This window comes from Perognathus longimembris, chromosome 23 (genome assembly GCF_023159225.1).
Source record: "Perognathus longimembris pacificus isolate PPM17 chromosome 23, ASM2315922v1, whole genome shotgun sequence".
Classification (NCBI taxonomy): domain Eukaryota; kingdom Metazoa; phylum Chordata; class Mammalia; order Rodentia; family Heteromyidae; genus Perognathus; species Perognathus longimembris.
The window spans coordinates 28,108,272-28,129,450 of record NC_063183.1 but is presented as its reverse complement, the minus strand read 5'-3'; the positions used below and the strand labels follow the sequence as shown (position 1 = coordinate 28,129,450).

General features: G+C 44.5%; 1 protein-coding gene across 1 annotated transcript in view; it reads right to left on the bottom strand.

Annotated features, from left to right (window-relative positions):
- Fbn1 (fibrillin 1) overlaps positions 1–20,898 on the bottom strand; it is a 192,885-nt gene extending 171,987 nt beyond the window's left edge. The window contains exon 1 of the mRNA XM_048332978.1: positions 20,652–20,898. Within this exon, the coding sequence (XP_048188935.1) occupies positions 20,652–20,827 (176 nt within the window). The 5' untranslated portion in view covers positions 20,828–20,898. The remainder of the gene's footprint in view (positions 1–20,651) is intronic.
- Positions 20,899–21,179: the final 281 nt, after the last annotated feature.

The window sequence follows — 21,179 nt, the reverse complement described above, 5'->3', positions numbered from 1 at the left end:
ACCATAAAAGGACTTGAGGTAAAAAATCTAAAGAAATGTGAATCAAGAATAGATTTACTATATAATGAGGAGTAGATGGATGGATGGATATAGACATAGATATCAATGCCAGTTCACTGGTGGTGAAGAGTATACCATGCTAGATTGAGATGCTACTAACAATGGACAGCCATTCACATCCTCCATCCCCACACAAAGCTCTGGAAAGTTAAGGGATTTCAGGCCACAAAAGCCGTTAGTTCCTAAATCTCAGAGGCCACTTTAAACTGACAGTCTAAAATCCTATTAGGAGTTTTTATAGGTGACTGGAACACGTGTATATGTATGCTTTTCTTTGGAGGGGGGGGAACAGGATTTGAAATGCAAAAGTCCATGGATAATATACTAGAACAGGAAACAAGACACAGAACCATAAAGCCCAGATGTTTAAAGAAGAGTGTTTCTGTGACAATGAATCCTGTTCCCACTGAAACACTGGGCACTTTGTGTTTCTGGTACTCTGATTAAACACTACGAACACCTCAGGAATCTGCGTTGGCATACCAAAGTTTTCTAGGAGCGTTGATTTAATTAACTTGCTAGCTTCCTTTGCCCCAGCTCCATCTCCCAGCTGATTGTGGGTGTGAATGTGCTCCCACTAGATGGATGGAGAAGGATTTGTTCAGAAGTGGGAACTATTCTTTGACTCTCAAGGGATGGGGAGAAGTTGCCTCAAAATAAACAAACCAAAACACACACACACACACATACACACACCACACACACACACACACACACACACTACAAATTTGAAATTTGTGTTTCTGAGAACAACTGATGAACGACAGCAGGAAATTTTTAGGATGTGTGTGTGGGTGTGTGCTTGTACAGGGGCTTGAACGCTAGGCCTCAATTTTTTCCACTCAAGGGTAGCACTCTAGCACTTGAGCCACACTTCCACTTCCAGCTTTTTGCTGGTGATTTCAAAGTAAGAGTCCCTCGGATTTGTCTGTCCAGGCTAGCTTGGAACCACAATCATCAGATCCCAGCCTCCTAAGTAGCTAGGATGACAAGCACCAGCAATCAGTGCCTGGCTATAGGGTAGTTTTGAAGATCTACTCCTCAACACTCTGCAATCTCTTGATTTTTACCAATGGGTTCAAGGACTACCTTGACATTTTCTTTGCCTGAGAAAACTCACCCCCACCTATTCAAGCAAAGGCATGCTGTACTTTCATAAACAGTGAATAAAATGATTGAAAATACAAAACAAGTACACCAGGGAGGTGATCCAGAGGCTGTGTATGGGAGGCTGAGATGGAATTCTCACTCTCCCCTCCCGATCATCCCCAGAAGAAAGGGGAGAGAGAAACCATAGTTCTCATCACTTTCCAGGAATCTTCAAAGCAAGAGCCCTAGGCAAGGAGATAAGATCTTCTGAATGTTCGGGCAGCCCTAGGAAAACCAGCCAATGGGGTCAGGTTGAAGAGGAGAAGGAAAGAACCCAGCAGGAGGAACTGGGAAGGCAAGGTCTGAATACTGACAGCTTCCAACTGAAGACAGGTAGGGCTCTAAAACTTCATTTCTCCCTGTTGGTATTTAGAAGTTGGAATGGCCTTTCCAACAGAAACAATGTTAATAGGTAGCGGTTTGGTCCCCAAGCTAGTCAAATAGCAACCTCTGGGCTGCATTATCAGCTAACCCCGACCACAACTTCAACTGTTGTTTTATGGGAAACATTCCAGAGCAGGCAACCCGAAGGAAACTTCACCACAACAAGCCACCACGGCTCAGCTATAGTAAGCTGCCAGTGGTCTGCAGAAATGAACACTTCAAACCCCACCCCAAACCCAAGCTCTCCAGTGTGAAATATCTGGAAGTCTGGAAATCAGACACTTAAAATGCAGAGGTAAGGGAATGTCCGAACCCTCTGCGTTCCTCATTTCTATCAGAGTCCAGAAGATCCTAACTCACCATCCCACTGTACTGTCATTTCATAACCCCAACAAGTATTCCTGAGAAAGCAAGGCAGAGTGAGGATATCAACAATCCTCTCTTGATTGTTAAAGGTAATGGAACAGAACTTTCCCACTAGAATTTCTTCTTTGTAAGCCAAAGTCTTACCACCTTTCTGTCGTTCCTGATACTGCTTACTAACACTCCCTGAGTGTTTCAGTTTTGACTTGGACGGAGGATCAAGTGGGCAAATAGACCCTTGCAAAGTTGCTTCTTTCTGTCTGCCCCTCAAGTTCCAGGCTCATTCTAGGAAAGTTACATACAACTTTCTACCTCATACTAGCCAAGCCTTACTACTGAATAGTATATAATTTCCCTATACCTCTCAAAACAGTGGGTCAGAAAAAGCAGACTTGGGAGTGCTTTCAGATGTCCCCGGTATGAACCATGAGTGTTAAGTTTAAAATTAGGCCTAAAACTCCAGTGCATTAATAAACGGAGGATGACAGAATTAGAACATTCCCCACTATGTCACACAATAACCTAGTGATTTGGGGCAATGATCATCAATGGTTGTGGGTGTCACAAAAAGACTCACAGGGCTGGGAATATGGCCTAGTGGCAAGAGTGCTTGCCTCCTACACATGAAGCTCTTGGTTCTATTCCCCAGCACCGCATATATGGAAAACAGCCAGAAGGGGCGCTGTGGCTCAGGTGGCAGAGTGCTGCTAGCCTTGAGCGGGAAGAAGCCAGGGATGGTGCTCAGGCCCTGAGTTCAAGGCCCAGGACTGCCCCCCCCCAAAAAAAAAAAGACTCACAATTTTAAATGTGCCTACAGGTGAAAACAAACAAACAAACACACACACATTCCATTTATCAAGTCTTCTTGACAAAAGTTGACTGAGCTGGATCAAGTTTCTAACTCTACCTGGCCATCCATGACTAATTCAGGAATCAAAGGTCTTCCATGAGCCCACACTAGGGGAAGGTAGACTCTGAGAAACGCTCCAGCAGTGTACTCAAATGCTGTCCCGTCTGTAATGAGATAAGAAGCCTAAGCTAGAATGGAATGTGTGGAATGTAAACAACTTCATTGCTTCCTTCATTGACAAAGTCTTCCTATGAAATAAACCAAAAAAAATAGAACAGCCTTGCTAACTAAATATGGTGCTTTGTATCAAGTGGAATTGACAACTGGGCACAGACTTCTGATCTCCTCACAGACGAGTCTTCCCAAGCAGTTAGCAGCTTGGCATTTTGAGTAGTGGTGCTCTATAGGATATAACCCGGTTCTTTAACAAATAAATCACAAAGGACAAAAGTGTCAAAGAGACTACACTTTAAAAATATGTAAAAGAGCTGAGCATGGGCAGCTCACACCTGTCATCCTAGCTACTCAAGAGGATCATAGTGTGAAATCAGCCTGAGCAGGAAAGTCCAGGAGACTCTTAGTTCCAATTAACCACCAAAAAGCCAGAAGTGAAGCCATGGTTCAAGTGATAAAGTACCAGCCATAAGCAAAAACATTCAAGGACAACACGCAATACAAGTTCAAGCCCCAAGACCAGATAGATAGATAGATAGATAGATAGATAGATAGATAGATAGATAGATAAGTATAGTATAATATATATATATATATATATATATATATATATAAAGTGTATCAAGGGCTGGAAATATGGCCTAGTGGTGGAGTGTTTGCCTCGCATACATGAAGCCCTGGGTTCAATTCCTCAGCACCAACAGAAAAATCCAGAAGTAGAGCTATGGCTCAAGTGGCAGAGTGCTGGCCTTGAGCAAAAAGAAGCCAGGGACAGTGCTCAGGCCCTGAGTTCAAGTCCCCCCCAAAAAAAGTATCAAAAAATTATAAAATATGTACTTTATACAGACTCCAATGTCAATGGGTAGTCTAAAAAGAACAGACTATAAGGAATACTTCAATGGACTATAAAGAACACTACCAGAAAGAATGATATTGTACCTTTTGTAAAGAAATGGAAAGATGTGGAAAATTTCATGTTAAGTGAAGTCAGGCCCAGAGAGACAAAGGATGCATATTTTCCTTTACGTGTGGAAGCTAGATTTAGCTTATAAACTTGTAAGTACATACATTGGGTGGTATGCAAATGTATACAAATGTATTAACTGAAATACAGAAGATTCAAGGGAGAACTATAATATAATTCCTTAGAAAGTTCAGCAAAATAAAACACTAGGAAGTGGGTACTCCAAAGGGGTGGAGTGCTGTCAAAGAGAAAGACGAAGAAAGGAAGAGGGGGAGAATGCAGTCAAGAATCCAATGTATATCCTACAAAATTAAGAAGATGTGGGAAGGGATGGGAGAGGGAGGAATGGGTAAGAATATTGAAAGGGATGACACTGATCAAGATATACTGTATTCATAAACTACTTTGTTAAATGGCAACTCCTTTTGAAGTGGGGATGCTGGGTCTGACCAGCTCCATCCTGGCCACATGGTAGATAGGAAATCAGGTTTATCCGGTGCCATCTTGTCTTTGTGGTGGAAGAAGGGGAAGTCCCACCTCCTAGGTGATGGGCTTGTCTGAACTCCTAGAAGCAGGGGTGGGGACTTGGACAATAGGTTGCTGGAGCTGCCAGTCTTGGATCAGAACTTCTAGAGTTTCCTTGTGACCCTGCCCCCTGACCTGACCCCGAGATCAGCTCAGGCACCATTACGCCATGCCTCATGTGCTGTGTCTCCTGGCACTCCTCCAGTCAACATGGCGTCCACTTCAGCTCTCCATTGGTGTTGATCTGGTTTGTTGGTATTGTTTTTCTGCTCTTTCTTTCCTCTCCGGCTCTCATGGCTCAGCTTTCTAACAATGTCAAGTGTCAATTCACGAGGCTGCAGGCCTTTGTGACAGGATTCCACCTGCATTCACTGGCTTTCCAACAAAGATTCCCAATCGGACCTCTCAAAACGAGGCGTCTCTATTCCTCGCAATCAAGTTACCTTACCACACTCTATGCACCTACTTGAAGATTTTTTTAAAAATTGCTACCCAAGGATGGCGCTCATGGAGACACACCTGGTTCTGGGCATCTGGGCTGCTGCCATTCCAGGGAATCTCTACTTGATATAATAATTCTAAGATTTGGCCCCTTCATTCTCAACCTGCTTGCTAAGTTTGGTTCTTCTAGACTAGAGTCCTTCAAGCTCCCAATGACCAGAAGAAAGAAGCCTCATGTATATAGTCCTCCAGAGTCTTACCAGGGTCCACACGAACAGTGCACACACCTGTCGGCCTAAAAGATGGATCTGGAGGATCCCAGACTGCTCAACTCCCCCTTCCCGCTCTCAGCATGAACCAGCCTGGGGCTGTTATCGCTCCTGTTCCCTGACTGCGTTAGAAGCCATGAGGGAAAGAAGGGGAACGGTTAGGGAGGTAGGGATAAACATTTTTGGTGGCTCTAACATATGGAGTTCATCATGGTGCTTCTTGCTCCCATAGTGCCTCAGGCTCCTGTGGAAAAAGTCCTGTTCTTCCCATAATACTCTGGGTGCCTAAGGCTGAGTTCAAACCCCGGTACCCACCTACACCAAAAAAAAATTCCAGAAATAGCACAAAGGCAGATGAGTGGAGGAGCCAGTGTGAGGTCTAGCAAGACCCTGTCCTCCTGCCTTCGAATGTTTGAGAATGTCTAGATTCAAGATGGAATGGCTTACCAGGCTGGAGAAATGCGTTGTGTGTACTTGTAAAGTTCCTACGAGGTTTTCAAAAGTTTCAAAAGAAATGTTTATTTTACTTGAGGTTTATTTTTCTCCTGGGAAGTCAGCGGAGCACACAAAGTACCTGGTTTTCGCTTGTTTTGGTGTTTGCTTTTGGTCGTTTTTTTATAAACTTGGTTGTATAGGTAGTGGTGTGATTTATCCCAAGCAGATGAAAGGCATTCGGTAATTTTAAACATTTGGAACATGTTTAATAGTCTATAGGAAACTGACCCTTATCTATCTAAACCATTCCTTGTTTAAAACACTCTCATTTTTATAGGCTGTGAATCCATACCAGGCAACCACAGCTTCTTAGAGTTCATTGCCAATCAGTTAACCAGAGGTTGGCATGTAGGGTGTAGAGGGTAGACACTCTACCAAAGCTAGGCCTACATTAAGAAAACCTATGTCTCGTTCCATTTCCCGGGACCTTCGATAGCTTTAACATCTCTCTGAAAGTCAACTCTTGCTAAAAAAAAAAAAAAAAATCAAAATGAGAATCTGCCCAAGAAAATTTAAACAAAAAACACCTAAGAATATTTTCCAATTTCTGAAGAGAACTTAGGCAGAGAAGAAAAACAACAAATGTGAGCATGACGCTGTTGGCAGGCACGAAGCCAAGAGCAGGGGAAACTGGGCTGGAGAGGGAGGGGCCGAGGCTCTTCTCAGGGGTGGTCAACCTGAGCCAGCCTGGCCAGTCACACCAGTGAGGCCCAGAGCGCCCAGGAACACAGACATGGCAAAGTGGGCGGAGCGACTGCGAGGCTTACAGAGCGCACTGCAGACGTGTTGGCAACCGACCCACCTGACAGCCCTCCTCCTTCCTCTTTTTTTTTTTTTAATTTAAATGTTAAAGGTGCTGGACAGAGGGGTTCCTGTTACATAAGTCAGGTAACGAGCACATTTCCTTTTCTCCCACTTTTTCCCCCTCCCCGCCCTCCTCCTTCTTTGTTAACCAAACGCCTCTCGATTCTAAGAGGAAGCCATGCATGGTCAGAGTAGAATCAACACATGGCTCACACCTGGCCATGGAATTCCTGTTCCTCAAGCCCCGCTGTGATGTTTCTGGAATCAGAGCAAGGGGCTGGAAAAGAGAGGTTATCTGGCTACCTCTGAGGATCAGGAGGTGGAGAGTTTTGTGGCATGCAATTTCAAATATCCGACCACTTCAAAGCCAATTTTGAAGGGTTAAAGGAGGACGTATTAATAGTGACTAATAATACTCAGTAAGTTTATTTCCCAGTCAGTAGAGGTGACTCAATTCAGAGAAAGGGGGAATTTAAAAACTTACCTAGAGCTGAGTGCCAGTGACTCACACCTATAATCCTAGCTACTCAGGAGGCCGAGATCTGAGGATCACAGTTCAAAACCAGTCCCAGAAGGAAAGTCCATGAGACTCTTATCTTCAATTAGTCACCAGAAAACCGGAAGTGATACTGTGGCTCAAAGTAGCAGAGTGCTAGCCTTGAGTGAGAAAGCTCAGGGACAGCGATCAGGCCCTGAATTGAAGCTGCATGACTGACAAAAACAAAGCAAATTTATCTAATAGAAATCTGTATGAAGTTTCCTTTAGAAACTAAAGATAGAACTAACAGTCCTGCTATACCAACACCTAGGCATATATTTGAAAGAAAGTCAATAAACATGCAGTCCGGATACCTGTAACAAACAGCATGGTTTATGATAGCTAAAATATGGAATGAATAAATGGATAAAGAAAATGTGGCCTGCACAATGGAGTAATATATAATCATAAAGAAGGAAGAAAGTATGGCATATGCAGGAACATGGATGGAACTTAGAATCATTTTAAGTGAAATAAGACAGACTCAAAAAGCCAAATATCTCATGTTCTCTCTCATATGCAACAATCTAGTCCTTCAATATGAATGACAGAAATGCAAGGCAGGTTCAGTCTGTGAAATGGTACCAGCAGGAAAGAGAATGGTGAATGAAGAAGATATGGGTAGAGGAGATGCAGCCAATATATCCTACACAGATGGAAGAAAATAGAATGATGGAAGGAATGACCTTGAATAAGATTGATTATAGTTAAAGTGACAGGTTGAATTGGAACCTCTTTGTACAATTAAAGTGTGTGTGTGTGTATGTATGTGTGTGTGTGTATGCCAGTATTTGGTGGGGTATGGACTCAGGGCCAGGGCACTATCCCTTATTTTTTTGCTCGCTGTTGGTCACAGTTCCAATTCTGCCTTTCTGATGGTTCATTGACAATAATAGTCTCACAGACTTTCCTGCCTGGGCTGGCTTTGAACAGTGATCCTCAGATCTCAGCCTCCTGAGTAGCTAGGATTACCATTTTGAGGGCCCAGCTAAAGATAATTTTTATTTTTATTTTAAAAAAAAAAAGGAAATAGAACGATGAAGGTGTTTGAAGAAGTGGTGGGGAGATGACAGGAAGTCACATCATGCATGGGATTTACGGGGGTACAATCTACGCATGAAACCAGATACCTTCTATTTGCTCATCATGACGGAAAGAGAAATGCATCCAGACATTACCTTTAAGAATGACCAGATCACCACAGGTGAAGGAAGTTTGCATTATAGTTAAGATTTTACATTTTGGGGGAAGTTCAACTTCCTTCCTATATTTCTGAAACTCATCCGTTTCAAGAGGAGAAAGTGGAATCTGGGGTATCTAGATGTTAACAATGATCTAAATGTGTGCTTTGGTGAAAAAAATTCACTTCTTGCATGACTCCACCCCTCATTTTCCTTCTCTGAGGGCAGCCAGATGGTCAGCACTGTAAGAGAACAAGCCAGGCCCCATGCTAGGAACCAGAAATGCACTAGCTCATTAAGTCTTACAAAAACACAGAAAGGTGTATAGCATGTTTACAAGTGAATAAATGAGGCTCGGAGAGGTCAAGCCACTAGACTGAGGTTTCTTCCTAGTAGGTGGGTGGAGCCAGGATTTGACCTCAGGCAGGCCTGTCTCCACACATTCAAGCCTCAGAGAAAGCATGGCCAGTGGTTATTAGCATTCATGGAAAACAGCTCTTCTATCTTTAAAAAATAGAGGCCCACAAGCAACACCACTCTTACCCCATTACCCACAACCAGGCTCAAATAGGAAACAGTGTGAGTTAATTACAGCATATGCCCCAGCCACTAGGCTCTGCGTTTTTATGACTGAACTGCCAAATCACTCTTCGCCAACTCTTCAGGAAATGTTCAGACACTTTCTCAGATTCCAGCTACAACGTCAACTCTGTGGCGCTGGGGAGTACACGAGCTCACAGGGTGGTAATGGGATATAAAATTTGCAAACTTGAGGTCAGTGGCCTGAACCTTCTGGTGGGAAGCAGCAGCAGTCCAGGAAAGATTAAAGACTCTTTGTGGGCTTGAACGTTGCCTGTCAAAGTCTTTGTCCGTCCTATCTCTCATATTAACCCTATCAATAAAGGGAAAGAGAATCAAAACAGCAGTTCTGCCTAGAATCTACGCAAAGAACAGAATAATCTCAACAGGCTCAAGGTATGTGTTGTGGGGGGGGGTTCATTTTGAGAATTAGGTATTCAGTCCAACTCAAACACAGCTAATATGCAATAAATGATTGTCATTGGAATTAAGCATATATTACAAAGTGGTCGGAAATGAAGACAAGGTAAGAAAGAAAGGCAAGATTTCAAGAAACTTTTTCATGTTGGCATATGGATCACATGGAACCTAAAATGTATAAATCAGTCATTTGGAGAAACAAGTTAGTAAGTTAGAAACCATAAAGACTTTCTGGGTGCTGGTGGCTCACGCCTGTAATCCTAGCTACTCAGGATGCTGAGAGCTGAGGATCTCAAAGCTAGCCAGGGCTGGAAAGTCCGTGAAACTCTTATCTCCAATGAACCACCAAGTAATGGGAAGTGGAGCTGTGGCTCAAAGTGGTAGTGCACTAGCCCTGAGCAAAAGAGCTCAGAGACAATCATGATGCGCTGTAATCAATCTCCAGTACCAAAAATAAAGATAAAAGGTATTCCCCAAAGGCACAAACTTATTTTGATTACATATCTTATGAATTCTCACTGAAAGGGCAGAGGAAGTGTTAGCCAGTAAGCATTACCCAGGCGGGTTGGGGATATACATCAAGCGTTACACAAAACAATATTCAGAGATACGTAATGCATGATGGATTAGCCTGCTTTTCTATTATATTCCTTTAAATGTTTTTATGTAATCTTTGTTTGGCAGCCAACCATCTGTCTGTCTGTCATGTTCCAACACTCCTCCGGAAGCTTTCTGCCCTGAATGATGCTGGTGAACGCCACAAGTTACCTGGTACCCACAATGTCAGAAATCAGGATGTGCTCTGTTCAGCTAAGTTCATTTTTTACCTCCCTCTCCCTTAGCCTTCTTCCTTTTTTTTTTTTCTTTGCCAGTCCTGGGCTTGAACTCAGGGCCTGAGCACCATCCCTGGCTTCTTTTTGCTCAAGGCTAGCACTCTACCGCTTGAGCCACAGCGCCACTTCTGGCTTTTTCTGTATAGGTGGTGCTGAGGAATCAAACCCAGCGTTTCATGTATACGAGGCAAGCACTCTTGCCACCAGGCCATATTCCCAGCCCTCTTCTTCCCTTTCTTAACAAAAACTTTACCCTAAACCTCTCAGGAAAAATTTTCACACTTTACTCAGAATTTGTTTTTCCTAACATTTCAACTCTCACTTCATGTTCTTATTCTCCCTATTTTAGTTGTGGCTCTAGTTACGAAATTACTTTTAAAAAGAAGAGGGCCTGCGTGTGTTGGTACACGTCTGTAATTCCAGCTACTCAGGAGGAAGACATCAGGAAAACAGTCATTCAACACCTTCCCAGACCAAAAAGAAATTAGCAAGACCCTCCCCTCCAATCTCAACTAACAAGCCAGGCATGGTAGTCACAGCTGTAATACCAGCTACAAGGAGGTTGAGTTAAGAGGATCATGGTCTGAGGCCAGCTTCAGGCAGAAAGCACAAAACTATACCTGAAAAAAATCAAAAGCCAAAAATGAAAAGCCCCACCCCCCCCAAAAAATAAAGAGCCAAAAAAAGAGGGTAGTTAGGGGCTCTGTTCAGCGACAGAGGGTCTACTAGTAAGTGTGAGGCCTTGAAATAAAACCCAGCTGGGTGCCGGTGGCTTATGCCTGTAATCCTAACTACTCAGGAGAATGAGATCTGAAGATCACGGTTCAAAGCCAGCCCAGGCAGGAAAGTCCATGAGACTCTTACCGCCAATGAACCAACAGAAAACCGAAGTAGCGCTGTGGCTCAAGTGGTAGAGCATTAGTCTTGAGCTCTTCAGCGCCCAGGCCCAGAGTTCAAGCCCCACAACCGATTTAAAAACAAAAACAAAACTCTAGTACTACCAAAAAAAATATTTTTCAAGGAGAAATGAGATGATAATCGTGATGCTGAAAGAGGAGAAGGAGAGGAAAAAGAAGAGGAAGAGAAAAGGAAGATGGGGAGGGAAGGAGAAAGAAGAGAGGGAAGAGGAGGAGGAGGATAAAGAGGAGTAAAAGAAGGGGGAGGGAGGAGAGGAGGAGGGAGAGGAGTAAATGGCAAAGAGAACAAAGACGAGGATGGAGGGCGACACCGGTGGTGACTAGGAGGACAAGGAGAATAAACTAAAAACACGATGTCCTGTCTCTGGAATTCATTCTATTAATTGAGCTGTTCCATACTTCAGTTCAAGACCATGAGTCTCAACGGCAGACAGTGTATCCTCAGTCTCTCGACACCAACATCATAAAATGGTTGTACTATATTTGGACTTGGATGTATTCAGATACTTACATTTGAATGTAAGTATGACTGATGGTCTAGGAATTCACAACCCTTCAAAACACTGACCCAAATCACTTGTCTAATGGAGCAATTCTCCCGCTCGAAGCCCGCTTGCTGTCTGGAATACATCTCTGGCTGGGAATGGTGGAGATAGGGAATCCTTCCTTTCTCCCTTCAGCTCCCAGGAGGCTGAACAAAGAGACTCAGCAATAACGAACTGAGAAAGGCCACTAGAGATGAGAAAATTGGAAAGTGACAAGGAACTTTCAGCTAGGAGTCGGGATCGCAGAGTCCATCCACAATCCACATCTGACTATCGTCCTAGCCCAGTTCTATTTTATTAACAGTGTGATTACTCCATCAGTTCTATTTGAGGTGTTTTTTTTTTTATAAAAATGAGACTATGAGTAGAAATTGAAAGGAAAATAGCATATAGAAGACAAAAACAGGGCTGGGAATATGGCCTAGTGGCAAGAGTGCTCACCTCATATACATGAAGCCCTGGGTTTCGATTCCCCAGCACCACATATATAGAAAATGGCCAGAAGTGGCGCTGTGGCTCAAGTGGCAGAGTGCTAGCCTTGAGCAAAAAGAAGCCAGGGACAGTGCTCAGGCCCTGAGTTCAAGGCCCAGGACTGGCCAAAAAAAAAGACAAAAACACATACTGAATACTCAAGTTAATATATAGAGTAATTATGGTTTAAATTTTTTACTGTATTTCTTTTAAAAAGCTAAATGAAAATTGTTAGCATTATAATTCTCCTATTCAAATAAATAGTATCAATTTGTGAATAGCCAATCTTTCTTTTCTTCCTTTCTTTTTATTTATTTATTTTATTGCCCAGTCCTGAGGCTTGAACTCAGGGCCTGGGCTCTGTCCCTGAGCCCCTCTGTGCTCAAGACTAGCACTCTACCACTTAAGTCACGGCGCCTTCCAGCTTATTCCGTTTATGTGGTACTAAGGAATCGAACCCAGGGCTTCATGCATGCTAGGCAAGCACTCTACCACTAAGCCACATTCCCAGCCAGTAGCCACAATCTTATTTTCTGAAGATATTATATGCAGAAGTGCGAATAAGCTAAGAGCACTGCTATATTCATGGAGCCTTTAATATTCCATCTCCACAGGCACACACACTGAAGCACCCTCAGTGGAGAATGAGCCCTACCACACCAGATCAAGTTAGAATTGAAACATAAAAGTATCTGATTACTCCTCTCAAAGAATCACTACACTAGCCAGTCTCCAAACATGATCCCAACATATCCTCCTCACCTCCAAAGGTAGGAGCCATGGCCTTGAATCTGCACAAGGCCTGTGACTTCATGGAATTCCACATCATTCAGTTGCAGACTAAGTCTGAAGACAGCCTAGTAGCTTCTAACCTCAGTGCACACGGGAGACCCCAAGCTGCCATGTCCAAAGCCTGGCTTAGCTGCTGGGGACCATGCAGACAGGCCATGTGTGGGAGGACAATCTGAGACTGTAAAGAATCAAGGAAGCGGGCCGGCACTGAGAACACAGAAGCCCATTCAAGCCTAGCCATAAGCCCCCTCACCCCGCCCCCCCGGCCATTCGTATGAGGCAAAGGCAGGCAACCAAAGGTCAGAAAACGATTGTTCCAGAACCATCCACCCAGACACAAACCTTGGGCAAAGCCTAGTCCCTGACTCTAGAGCTCAATTTCACTGTGTAGGAAAAAAAAAAAAAAATACTCCAGGGCTCCATCCAATGAATACAATCGGCAGGAGAATGCACAAGAGCATTACAACTTGAAAGGCCTTCGCCAGAGCCACACAGGTGGCTCTTCGCTTCTTCATTCCTTTGTCCATCCATCCATTCAGACAAACTACACCAAAGTAAGCAGCATAGCATGCACCCAACATACTAGGAGAGTCATGTGACTGCTCAATCCAGCCCCACAGACATTGTGGGAAGCAGAGACAAGATTCCCCATTCTGCCTTTCTAAACAAGATCGTTGTTTTAAGCCACGAAATTTGGGGTCATTTGTTACATAGCAATAAGACAATCAAAACATTGTTAAGTAGGCAACCTCGGAACAGTTACATTCTTCAGGACTATTGCTGCAATTTAAAGTAAAAATATCAGCTCTGAGTTTACTGACAACTGAAGTAAACAACAAAAGGGCGATCATGAAATAATTCATCTTTACCAGTAAGGATACAAGAAAGAGATGTGTCTGCTTCCTCAGAAAATAGAAATACAACCCCTTTCAGAAAAATTTCTCACACAAGACATGGAAACAAGGGATTCTGGAGGATGTAATAAAGTCTCAAGCTCAGAAGTTTGGGCAGCATAGAGAGCACACACCTACCATCTCCAATTAAAAAAAAAAAATCAAAGTATAATAAGATACAACACCCAGGGCTGGGAATATGGCCTAGTGGCAAGAGAGCTTGCCTCGTATACTTGAGGCCCTGGGTTCAATTCCCCAGCACCACATATACAGAAAATGGCCAGAAGTGGCACTGTGGCTCAAGCGGTAGAGTGCTAGCCTTGAGCAAAAAGAAGCCAGGGACAGTGCTCAGGCCCTGAGTTCAAGCCCCAGGACTAGCCGGAAAAAAAAAAAAAAAAGATACAACACCCAAGCTACTACCCAGGGTCGCCGGCACAACTTCTGACATCCTAGGATTTTCTTTGTGGGAAGTATTCATGTCCACAGAAAGATTTCTACATAACATGATGTGATTAACTGTTCTTAGGATTTGTGCACTAGCCTGAAAGAATATTAGGAATTTGAAGTGGAATTTTACCAATGTCTTGGTCTTGCATTTTGGGGGGGGGGGGGTCCGGTGGAATGAGAAACCAAAACCATAACTAAAATTAATGGGGAAAGAAAATTGAATAGGAAGACTTTGTCTTCAGAACTTAGCCTCTGCATGCCTCAGCTCTCACATCTGGGAAAGCAAATGAGTAACAGGGCCATCTCACAGGAAGGCCGTGAGGATAAAATGAGTTATCATCACACCAGAAGACATTTAGAAGATTGTCTGGCACATAAATGTCATCTCAACATTAGTGACTATGATTGTGATTATTATTTCAAAGGGTCCTGACTCACGCTGCTTGAATCAGGACACTGACTGTTGGATGATGTGAAAGTGATACTTTTTCCAAGCTTGCATTTTGATCTTTTCCCAGGCTAGCAAATATTTGGTACAATATTCTCTCTCGAATGCTTGGCAGGATTTACCAGGGTGTAACCCCATCAAATTAAAGGGCATCCATATTTGTTTTTCCTTAATGCTAGTTACACACTTTTCCGTTGACTCGTGGTTCATGATTCTCCATTCTCTTACCAACTGTTAAGCACTTCCAGGCTCTGGGGCCATATGCCCCTGGCATTCCACACGATTAAATTCAATGGTTTCCTGAGTTAATGAAGTCTTTGAGTTCTGTTTAGCATTAGGAACCGTGCCTGTACCTACAGTTACTTGCGAGGCAGAAAACAGAAAAAAAAAAAAATGTAGTTCAAGGATAGCCCAGGCAACAAGTTAGCAAGACCGTATCTCAAAGAACAAGCTTGGTATAATGGCTCATACCTGAAATCCTGGCTATGAAGCATCTATAGGTAGGAGGTGGAAGGTAGCCATGTAAAAAGTTTGCCTAGCATGCATGAAAGCTTGGGTTTGATTCCAAAGTACCACATAAACAGAAAAGGCTGGAACTGGGGCTGGGGATATAGCCTAGTGGCAAGAGTGCCTGCCTCGGATACACGAGGCCCTAGGTTCGATTCCCCAGCACCACATATACAGAAAATGGCCAGAAGCGGCGCTGTGGCTCAAGTGGCAGAGTGCTAGCCTTGAGCGGGAAGAAGCCAGGGACAGTGCTCAGGCCCTGAGTCCAAGGCCCACAACTGGCCAAAAAAAAAAAAGAAAAGAAAAGAAAAGGCTGGAACTGGCACTGTGGCTCAAGGGTAGAGTGCTAGCATTGAGCAAAAGAAGCTCAGGGACAGTGACTATCAGTTCAAGCCCCAGGACTGGCAAATTAAAAAATATATATTTCTATATTTTTTTTCAATGATATACCAGTATTTTCACTTTATCCTATCAATAAATATGAGCACAAACCTTACCACAAGAGGAGTGTTTCCCCCTATTTATTCACCCAGCTAACTGCAGATGGAGTCTTAAAGTCTTCTTTGTGAAATAAAATAAGACTTTATAAAGTTGACAGAACATTTTCTATGTTCTCTGTTACAGTTCCTCCATAGCAGACTTCTGTGTAATGAATCCCTTGGAGTTTGCCGGCACATAAACTACCCTGTGTATGAACTATTCCATGTGTGATTTTCTGCTAACAAGACCTCTGGAAAAAGTAAACAAATAAACAAAGGCAAAAGGAATCAGCACAAGGGGACGGTCTGTGTGAACTACAAAGAGACTCTTCCACCTAGAACTACATGACAAGGAGAGGAAACTGTCCCTACTTCCTGGGGACTGGGAAAAAGGAGGTCCCACTGTAAGGAATTTTTTTTTTTTTTTGCCAATCCTGGGGCTTGAACTCAGGGCCTGAGCACTGTCCCTGGCTTCTTTTTGCTCAAGGCTAGCACTTTGCCACTTAAGCCACAGTGCCACTTCTGGCTTTTTCTATATATGTGGTGCTGAGGAATCGAACCCAGGGCTTCATGTATAAGAAGAGCCAAGCACTCTTGCCACTAGGCCATATTCCCAGCCAGGAATTTTTCACTTTGATATTAAACTGCTATATCTCCTTGTTTAGAAATTAAAGCAATTGGGCAATTATAAATAAAGGATATTGCATAATGAATGCTATTCAACTAGAGTTGGTTTGCTCTTTATGTATATATGTATGCATATATATATATATATAACTGCATATGTATGACTGTCTCCCACACTTTTGTCTATTTTGTCAGAGAACTTAGCTAAGGAGAGTTATAAAATTAACTGCTGACAAAATTAGGATTTTATTATTTCTCATCATCAAGTCATCTCTCACGTGCTAATCAATGCCCAGGAAAAGAAAAGCCACTACTCATTTACTATTTGAAAATATTTCCTCAACTTGCAAAATTCTTACTTGAAAATAAACAAACATGACCTATTTATTTATTTTACCAGTCCTGGGGCTTGAACACAAGGCCTGAGCTTCTCTTTGCTCAAGGCTTGTACTCTACCACTTGAGCCACAGAACCACCATCAGCTTTTCTGTTTATTTATGTGGTACTGAGCAATCGAACCCAGGGCTCCATGCATGCAAGGTAAGCACTCCACCACTAAGCCACATTCCCAGCCCACAAATATGATTTTTGCAGAATGAATGGGAGAACCACACTCGCTCCATTAAATGAGAAAAAAAAAAAAAGACTTCCTGTAAAAGCCAAAATTGGCAATTTACTCTAAGAAAACACAGCAAAAGCTGTGAAGAAACTTGAGGATGCTTAAATTTCCACTGTGGAGCAACTCTTGCTGCCCAGAGGGGAAGAGGAAAGAAAAACACCTGCAAAAGGATGGGAGGAAAGGAAGACAAGCTGGGTGACACACCCCCAGAGAGGCAGGCTAGACAGGCAGGTTTCAAGTCTGCAGAGAGAGGAGCTACGGAAAAAGACTGTGGACTTTATGAATACCAAGGAAAAATTTGTCGTCACCTGCCACCTCAGAGAAAAATGAAATGGTAGTGTTTCTTGGGGAGATTAGACCAGTAGATGTCAGACATGGGAGGACGTCAAGCACCTTTTAACCAGAAGAAGTATGAGCCTGGTGCTCCAAGTGCCTGACCTCCATTTTGCATCAGGGACTACAAATCACCTTCATTCATAAACTGTGCGTTTCCATTAACATGAACATGACAAGCCGGTTTTGCTGTGCTCAGAGGGATTCGTTTTGAAGTGGATGCTGTAATGAGCAAAAAGGAGAAAGTGTAAGCCGTAACTGGAAAAAAATGTAATCATGGAGCTGCCTTTCCTGGTGATTTATACAGCAGGACATGGTTAAAAGGCTCATTCATGTGAGACCGTAATGGCGAAGAAATTTCAAATAGGGTTTAAATTTAACACGAGCAGGTGAGTGTTGAAAATCTATGGGAAAACCTTCCAGTCAGTGCTTCTACTTTTATTACTTTATATAACATATAAGAATAAGCTTGTCCACACAGAGGTATACAGAAGACGGTTGTAATAGGGAACTATTCAACACAACCTAAAGACCCCTCATTAGGGAACCTTTTCAGTCACATTATAGGATGCTAGACTGCACTCTACTAACACAGGAGGCAGATCCACATGAGTCTAACAGTTGGAAATTAAGTTGTTGAAAAAGAAAACAAGGTCAAGAATATTATCTGCAGTATATTCAATACATTTATCTGTGCATGTATACATATGTTTCTATATGTGTATCTGATAGGTTTACATGCATGTATACACACCTAGAATGTTTCTAGACCAATCTGTAAGAAGAGCTGGGAGCATGGCTCAAGTGGTAGAGTACCTGCCCAGCAAGCACGAGGAACTGAGCTCAAATCCCAGGATATGGAAGATGGGCAAATATAGTCATAATATACATGTGAAAATGGAACCAGGTAACTTGAGTGGATGGGTGAAATTGGCTTAGACTCGGGGAGAATGATGGAAGGGGTATCGGTGGCCAAGATGCATGTACTCGTAAACTAACAATACTAAAGATAATTTTTAAAGAACAGCAACAAAAAAGCCTTGGCTGGGAAGGTGGCTCAGCGGTAGAGTGCTTGCCTAGCATGCATGAAGCCCTGGGTTCCATTCCTCAGTACCACATAAACAGAAAAAGGCCAGAAGTAATGCTGTGGCTCAAGTGGTAGAGTGCTACCCTTGAGCAGAAGAAGCTCAGGGACAATGCCCAGACTGTGAGTTCAAGCTCCAGGACTGGCAAAAAAAAAAAAAAAAGAAGAAGAAAAGAGAAGTACTTAAGAAAATGGTCTCTCAAAGGTAGGAAGGAAATACTTTTAATTGCATATCATTTTAAATGACCATTTTAATACCCCCTAGAACCTCTATGTAGATAGATAACCTTATAGATAACGTGAGAATTAGAAACACTCATAATTACTTCCCTATTAATACTACATTTTAAGAATGCTTTGTAAAAACTATAATAGGATGCAAGTCTATTAGTGATCAAATACCATGACAACTGTAGAGAGGCATTTCCCTAGAATAACCATTAGAAAATTGGAAAACTCAACAGAAGTAGCTGCCGGTGTCAATGAAAGCATGGTGTCCTATTGAACAACAAAGTGAGGAAAACTCACTTTCTGTTTTCCTAATGGGTCTATGTATGCCAGAGAAACAAGTAGGCTGGTAATGGCACATGGGAATGTGCCAGAGAAAAGTCTGGCCAGACCCAACAACTCCTCGAAAAATTTTCATCCACAGAATCAATGTCCTTTAGAGGCAATAGGATAGTGAGGATTTTTCAGCCTATTTGCTGGACTTGCTACATGCTTTGTACCCTGGGTCATAAATGTCTGTTGTCTGGTCAGGATCAGCAAATTCCATTTCCAACATTGGTAGAATCCTGGGTTTAGTTTTCTTTCCACAAAGGCCAAGATGGAAGTGAATTCATCAGAACTATTTCCTGGGGTCAAAAATAAAAATATTGTGCCACAAGCATTAAGTGCTCAGCTATGACAATCCTCTTGTCCTTAGCCTAGAGTAGGATTCAAAACCTGGTCTATTAAGTTTACTACAATGTTCCTTCTTGCACCTGAGCCATAAAAACACAAAATTCATTGCATATGCACTGTTAAAACAGTCCATAATGCCAGGTGCTACTCAGGAAACTGAGATCTAAGGATCCAGGTTCAAAGCCAGCCAGTGCAGGGAAGTCTGTGAGACTCCATCTCCAATTAGCCACCAGAAAACCAGAAGTAAAGCTGGGGTTCAAACTGGTAGAATGCTAGCCTTAAGGAAAAGAAAGAAAGAAAGAAAAAAAAAAAAAAAGCTTAGGGACAGCATCCAGGCCCAGAATTCAAGCCCTACTACTGACAAAAAGAGAGAGAGAGAGAGAGAGAGAGAGAGAGAGAGAGAGAGAGAGAGAGAGAGAAGAAGGAGGGAGAGGAGAGGAGGGAAAGGAGGGAAGGAAGGAAGGAAAGAAAGAAAGAAAGAAAGAAAGAAAGAAAGAAAGAAAGAAAGAAAGAAAGAAAGAAAGAAAGAAAGAAAGAAAGAAAGAAAGAAAGAAAAGCCCATGACAAAAGGGCCTATCCAGTGCACACCCTCACTTGGTCAACCAGGGTCACATCATCAAGCCACTGATCACCCAGGAAAATGAACCAACATCAGCGACAGTGTAGAAGAAAACCCCTCCTCCAAGGAGATGGGGGGGTGGGGGGAGGGGGTGTCCTTTACGGCCCATCATACTGTTTCTATGGAGTCTTAAACTTAACTCTCGGAAAGAGACTTCTGTTTTATTCTCGAAAGTCTAAAAGGAAGTGCATTTCCTTCCAGTCTCTTACAGTCGGGAGACCTGGCCACTCTCGGTCAAGATGCATCCTTTAAATCTTTCACACCGAAATACGGAGCCGGTGGAATGGGCGCGATAGGTACGGAACACCGACACCCCCCCCCCAACCCCACCACCCCCACCCCCACCCCCACCCCCTAAATGAACAGCAGCTGCTTGCGGCCGGCCACCGGGGTGCCACAGCAGCACGCCACCCAACCCCAACGCCAGTTCTCAGAAAACACTTCTGGGGGTGGTAGGGGTGGTGGGGGTGGGGGGGTGCACAACCTGAACGCGAAGCCGAGCCCCGGGGCGGGGCGGGGGGGGAGGGGACTCCATCCTTAATTTCAAGCAGCAGGCGCCGCTCGCGCGCGCGCCTCTCCCTCTACCTGTCACCGGGACGTTTCCCTTACAGACGGCGGGTGCCCATCCATCCACAGAGCGCGTGCCGGGCTCCTCCCCGCCCCCCCCCCCTTCCTCCTCAAGAAACTGTCCTGGCCTCCTCAAATCCCGACCCCGCAATGGCCCGAGATTCCCCGTGTAGCCAGGTCTCCTCCTCCCGGATGGAGATCCGTAAGGGTGCAAGGGCAGGCGCAAGGGCGACATCGCAGACAGCAGCAGCCACCAGGACTGTGCGCCTCGGAGCTCAGCCCCGGGACCTGGCCCTTGCGGTGGGCTCGGGAGTCTTCATCTCCGGGAAGGGGGGAGAGGAGGCCCCCCCCACCCCATCCAGGGCGTCGACCCTTCCCGTACCCTTTTCAGCGCGTCGTGTCCTCCTCCGCCTCTTCTCTTGGCCCGGCTGGCTCGGGTCTCCTTGCCATTCGCAGCCTCCGAGGTGGTGTCCGCCCCGTGGCTCGTGTAGGACGCGCAGAGCACCGTCAATCCCAGGGCGATCTCCAGCAGCGCCCCTCGCCGCATGGTGCCGAGCGGCCCCCCGCCGCCGCCGCCGCCGCCGCCGCCGTGCGCGCCCGGGGAACTCGGTCTGCCGCCCGCTGCGCCCCGGCGCGCCCCGCGCCGCCGCTGGGGTCCCCGCGCTCTCCCGCCGCCGTCGGTCCGCCGCTCTCGTCCCCGCCCGGGGTGTGTGTGTGTGTGTAGGGGGTGGGGGGGGGGGGGAAGCCGGGCTCCTCCCGCCTTTTCCAGGCACTGCTCCCACTCCAGGCGGCCCCTGCCAGCTGCAACACAAGAGACGAATCCCACAGCGGGGGAAGACACTCAGGGCGCGGGGATGCCGGAGCCTCCGGGTCCCCCCGGTTCCCCAGCCCAGCCCGGC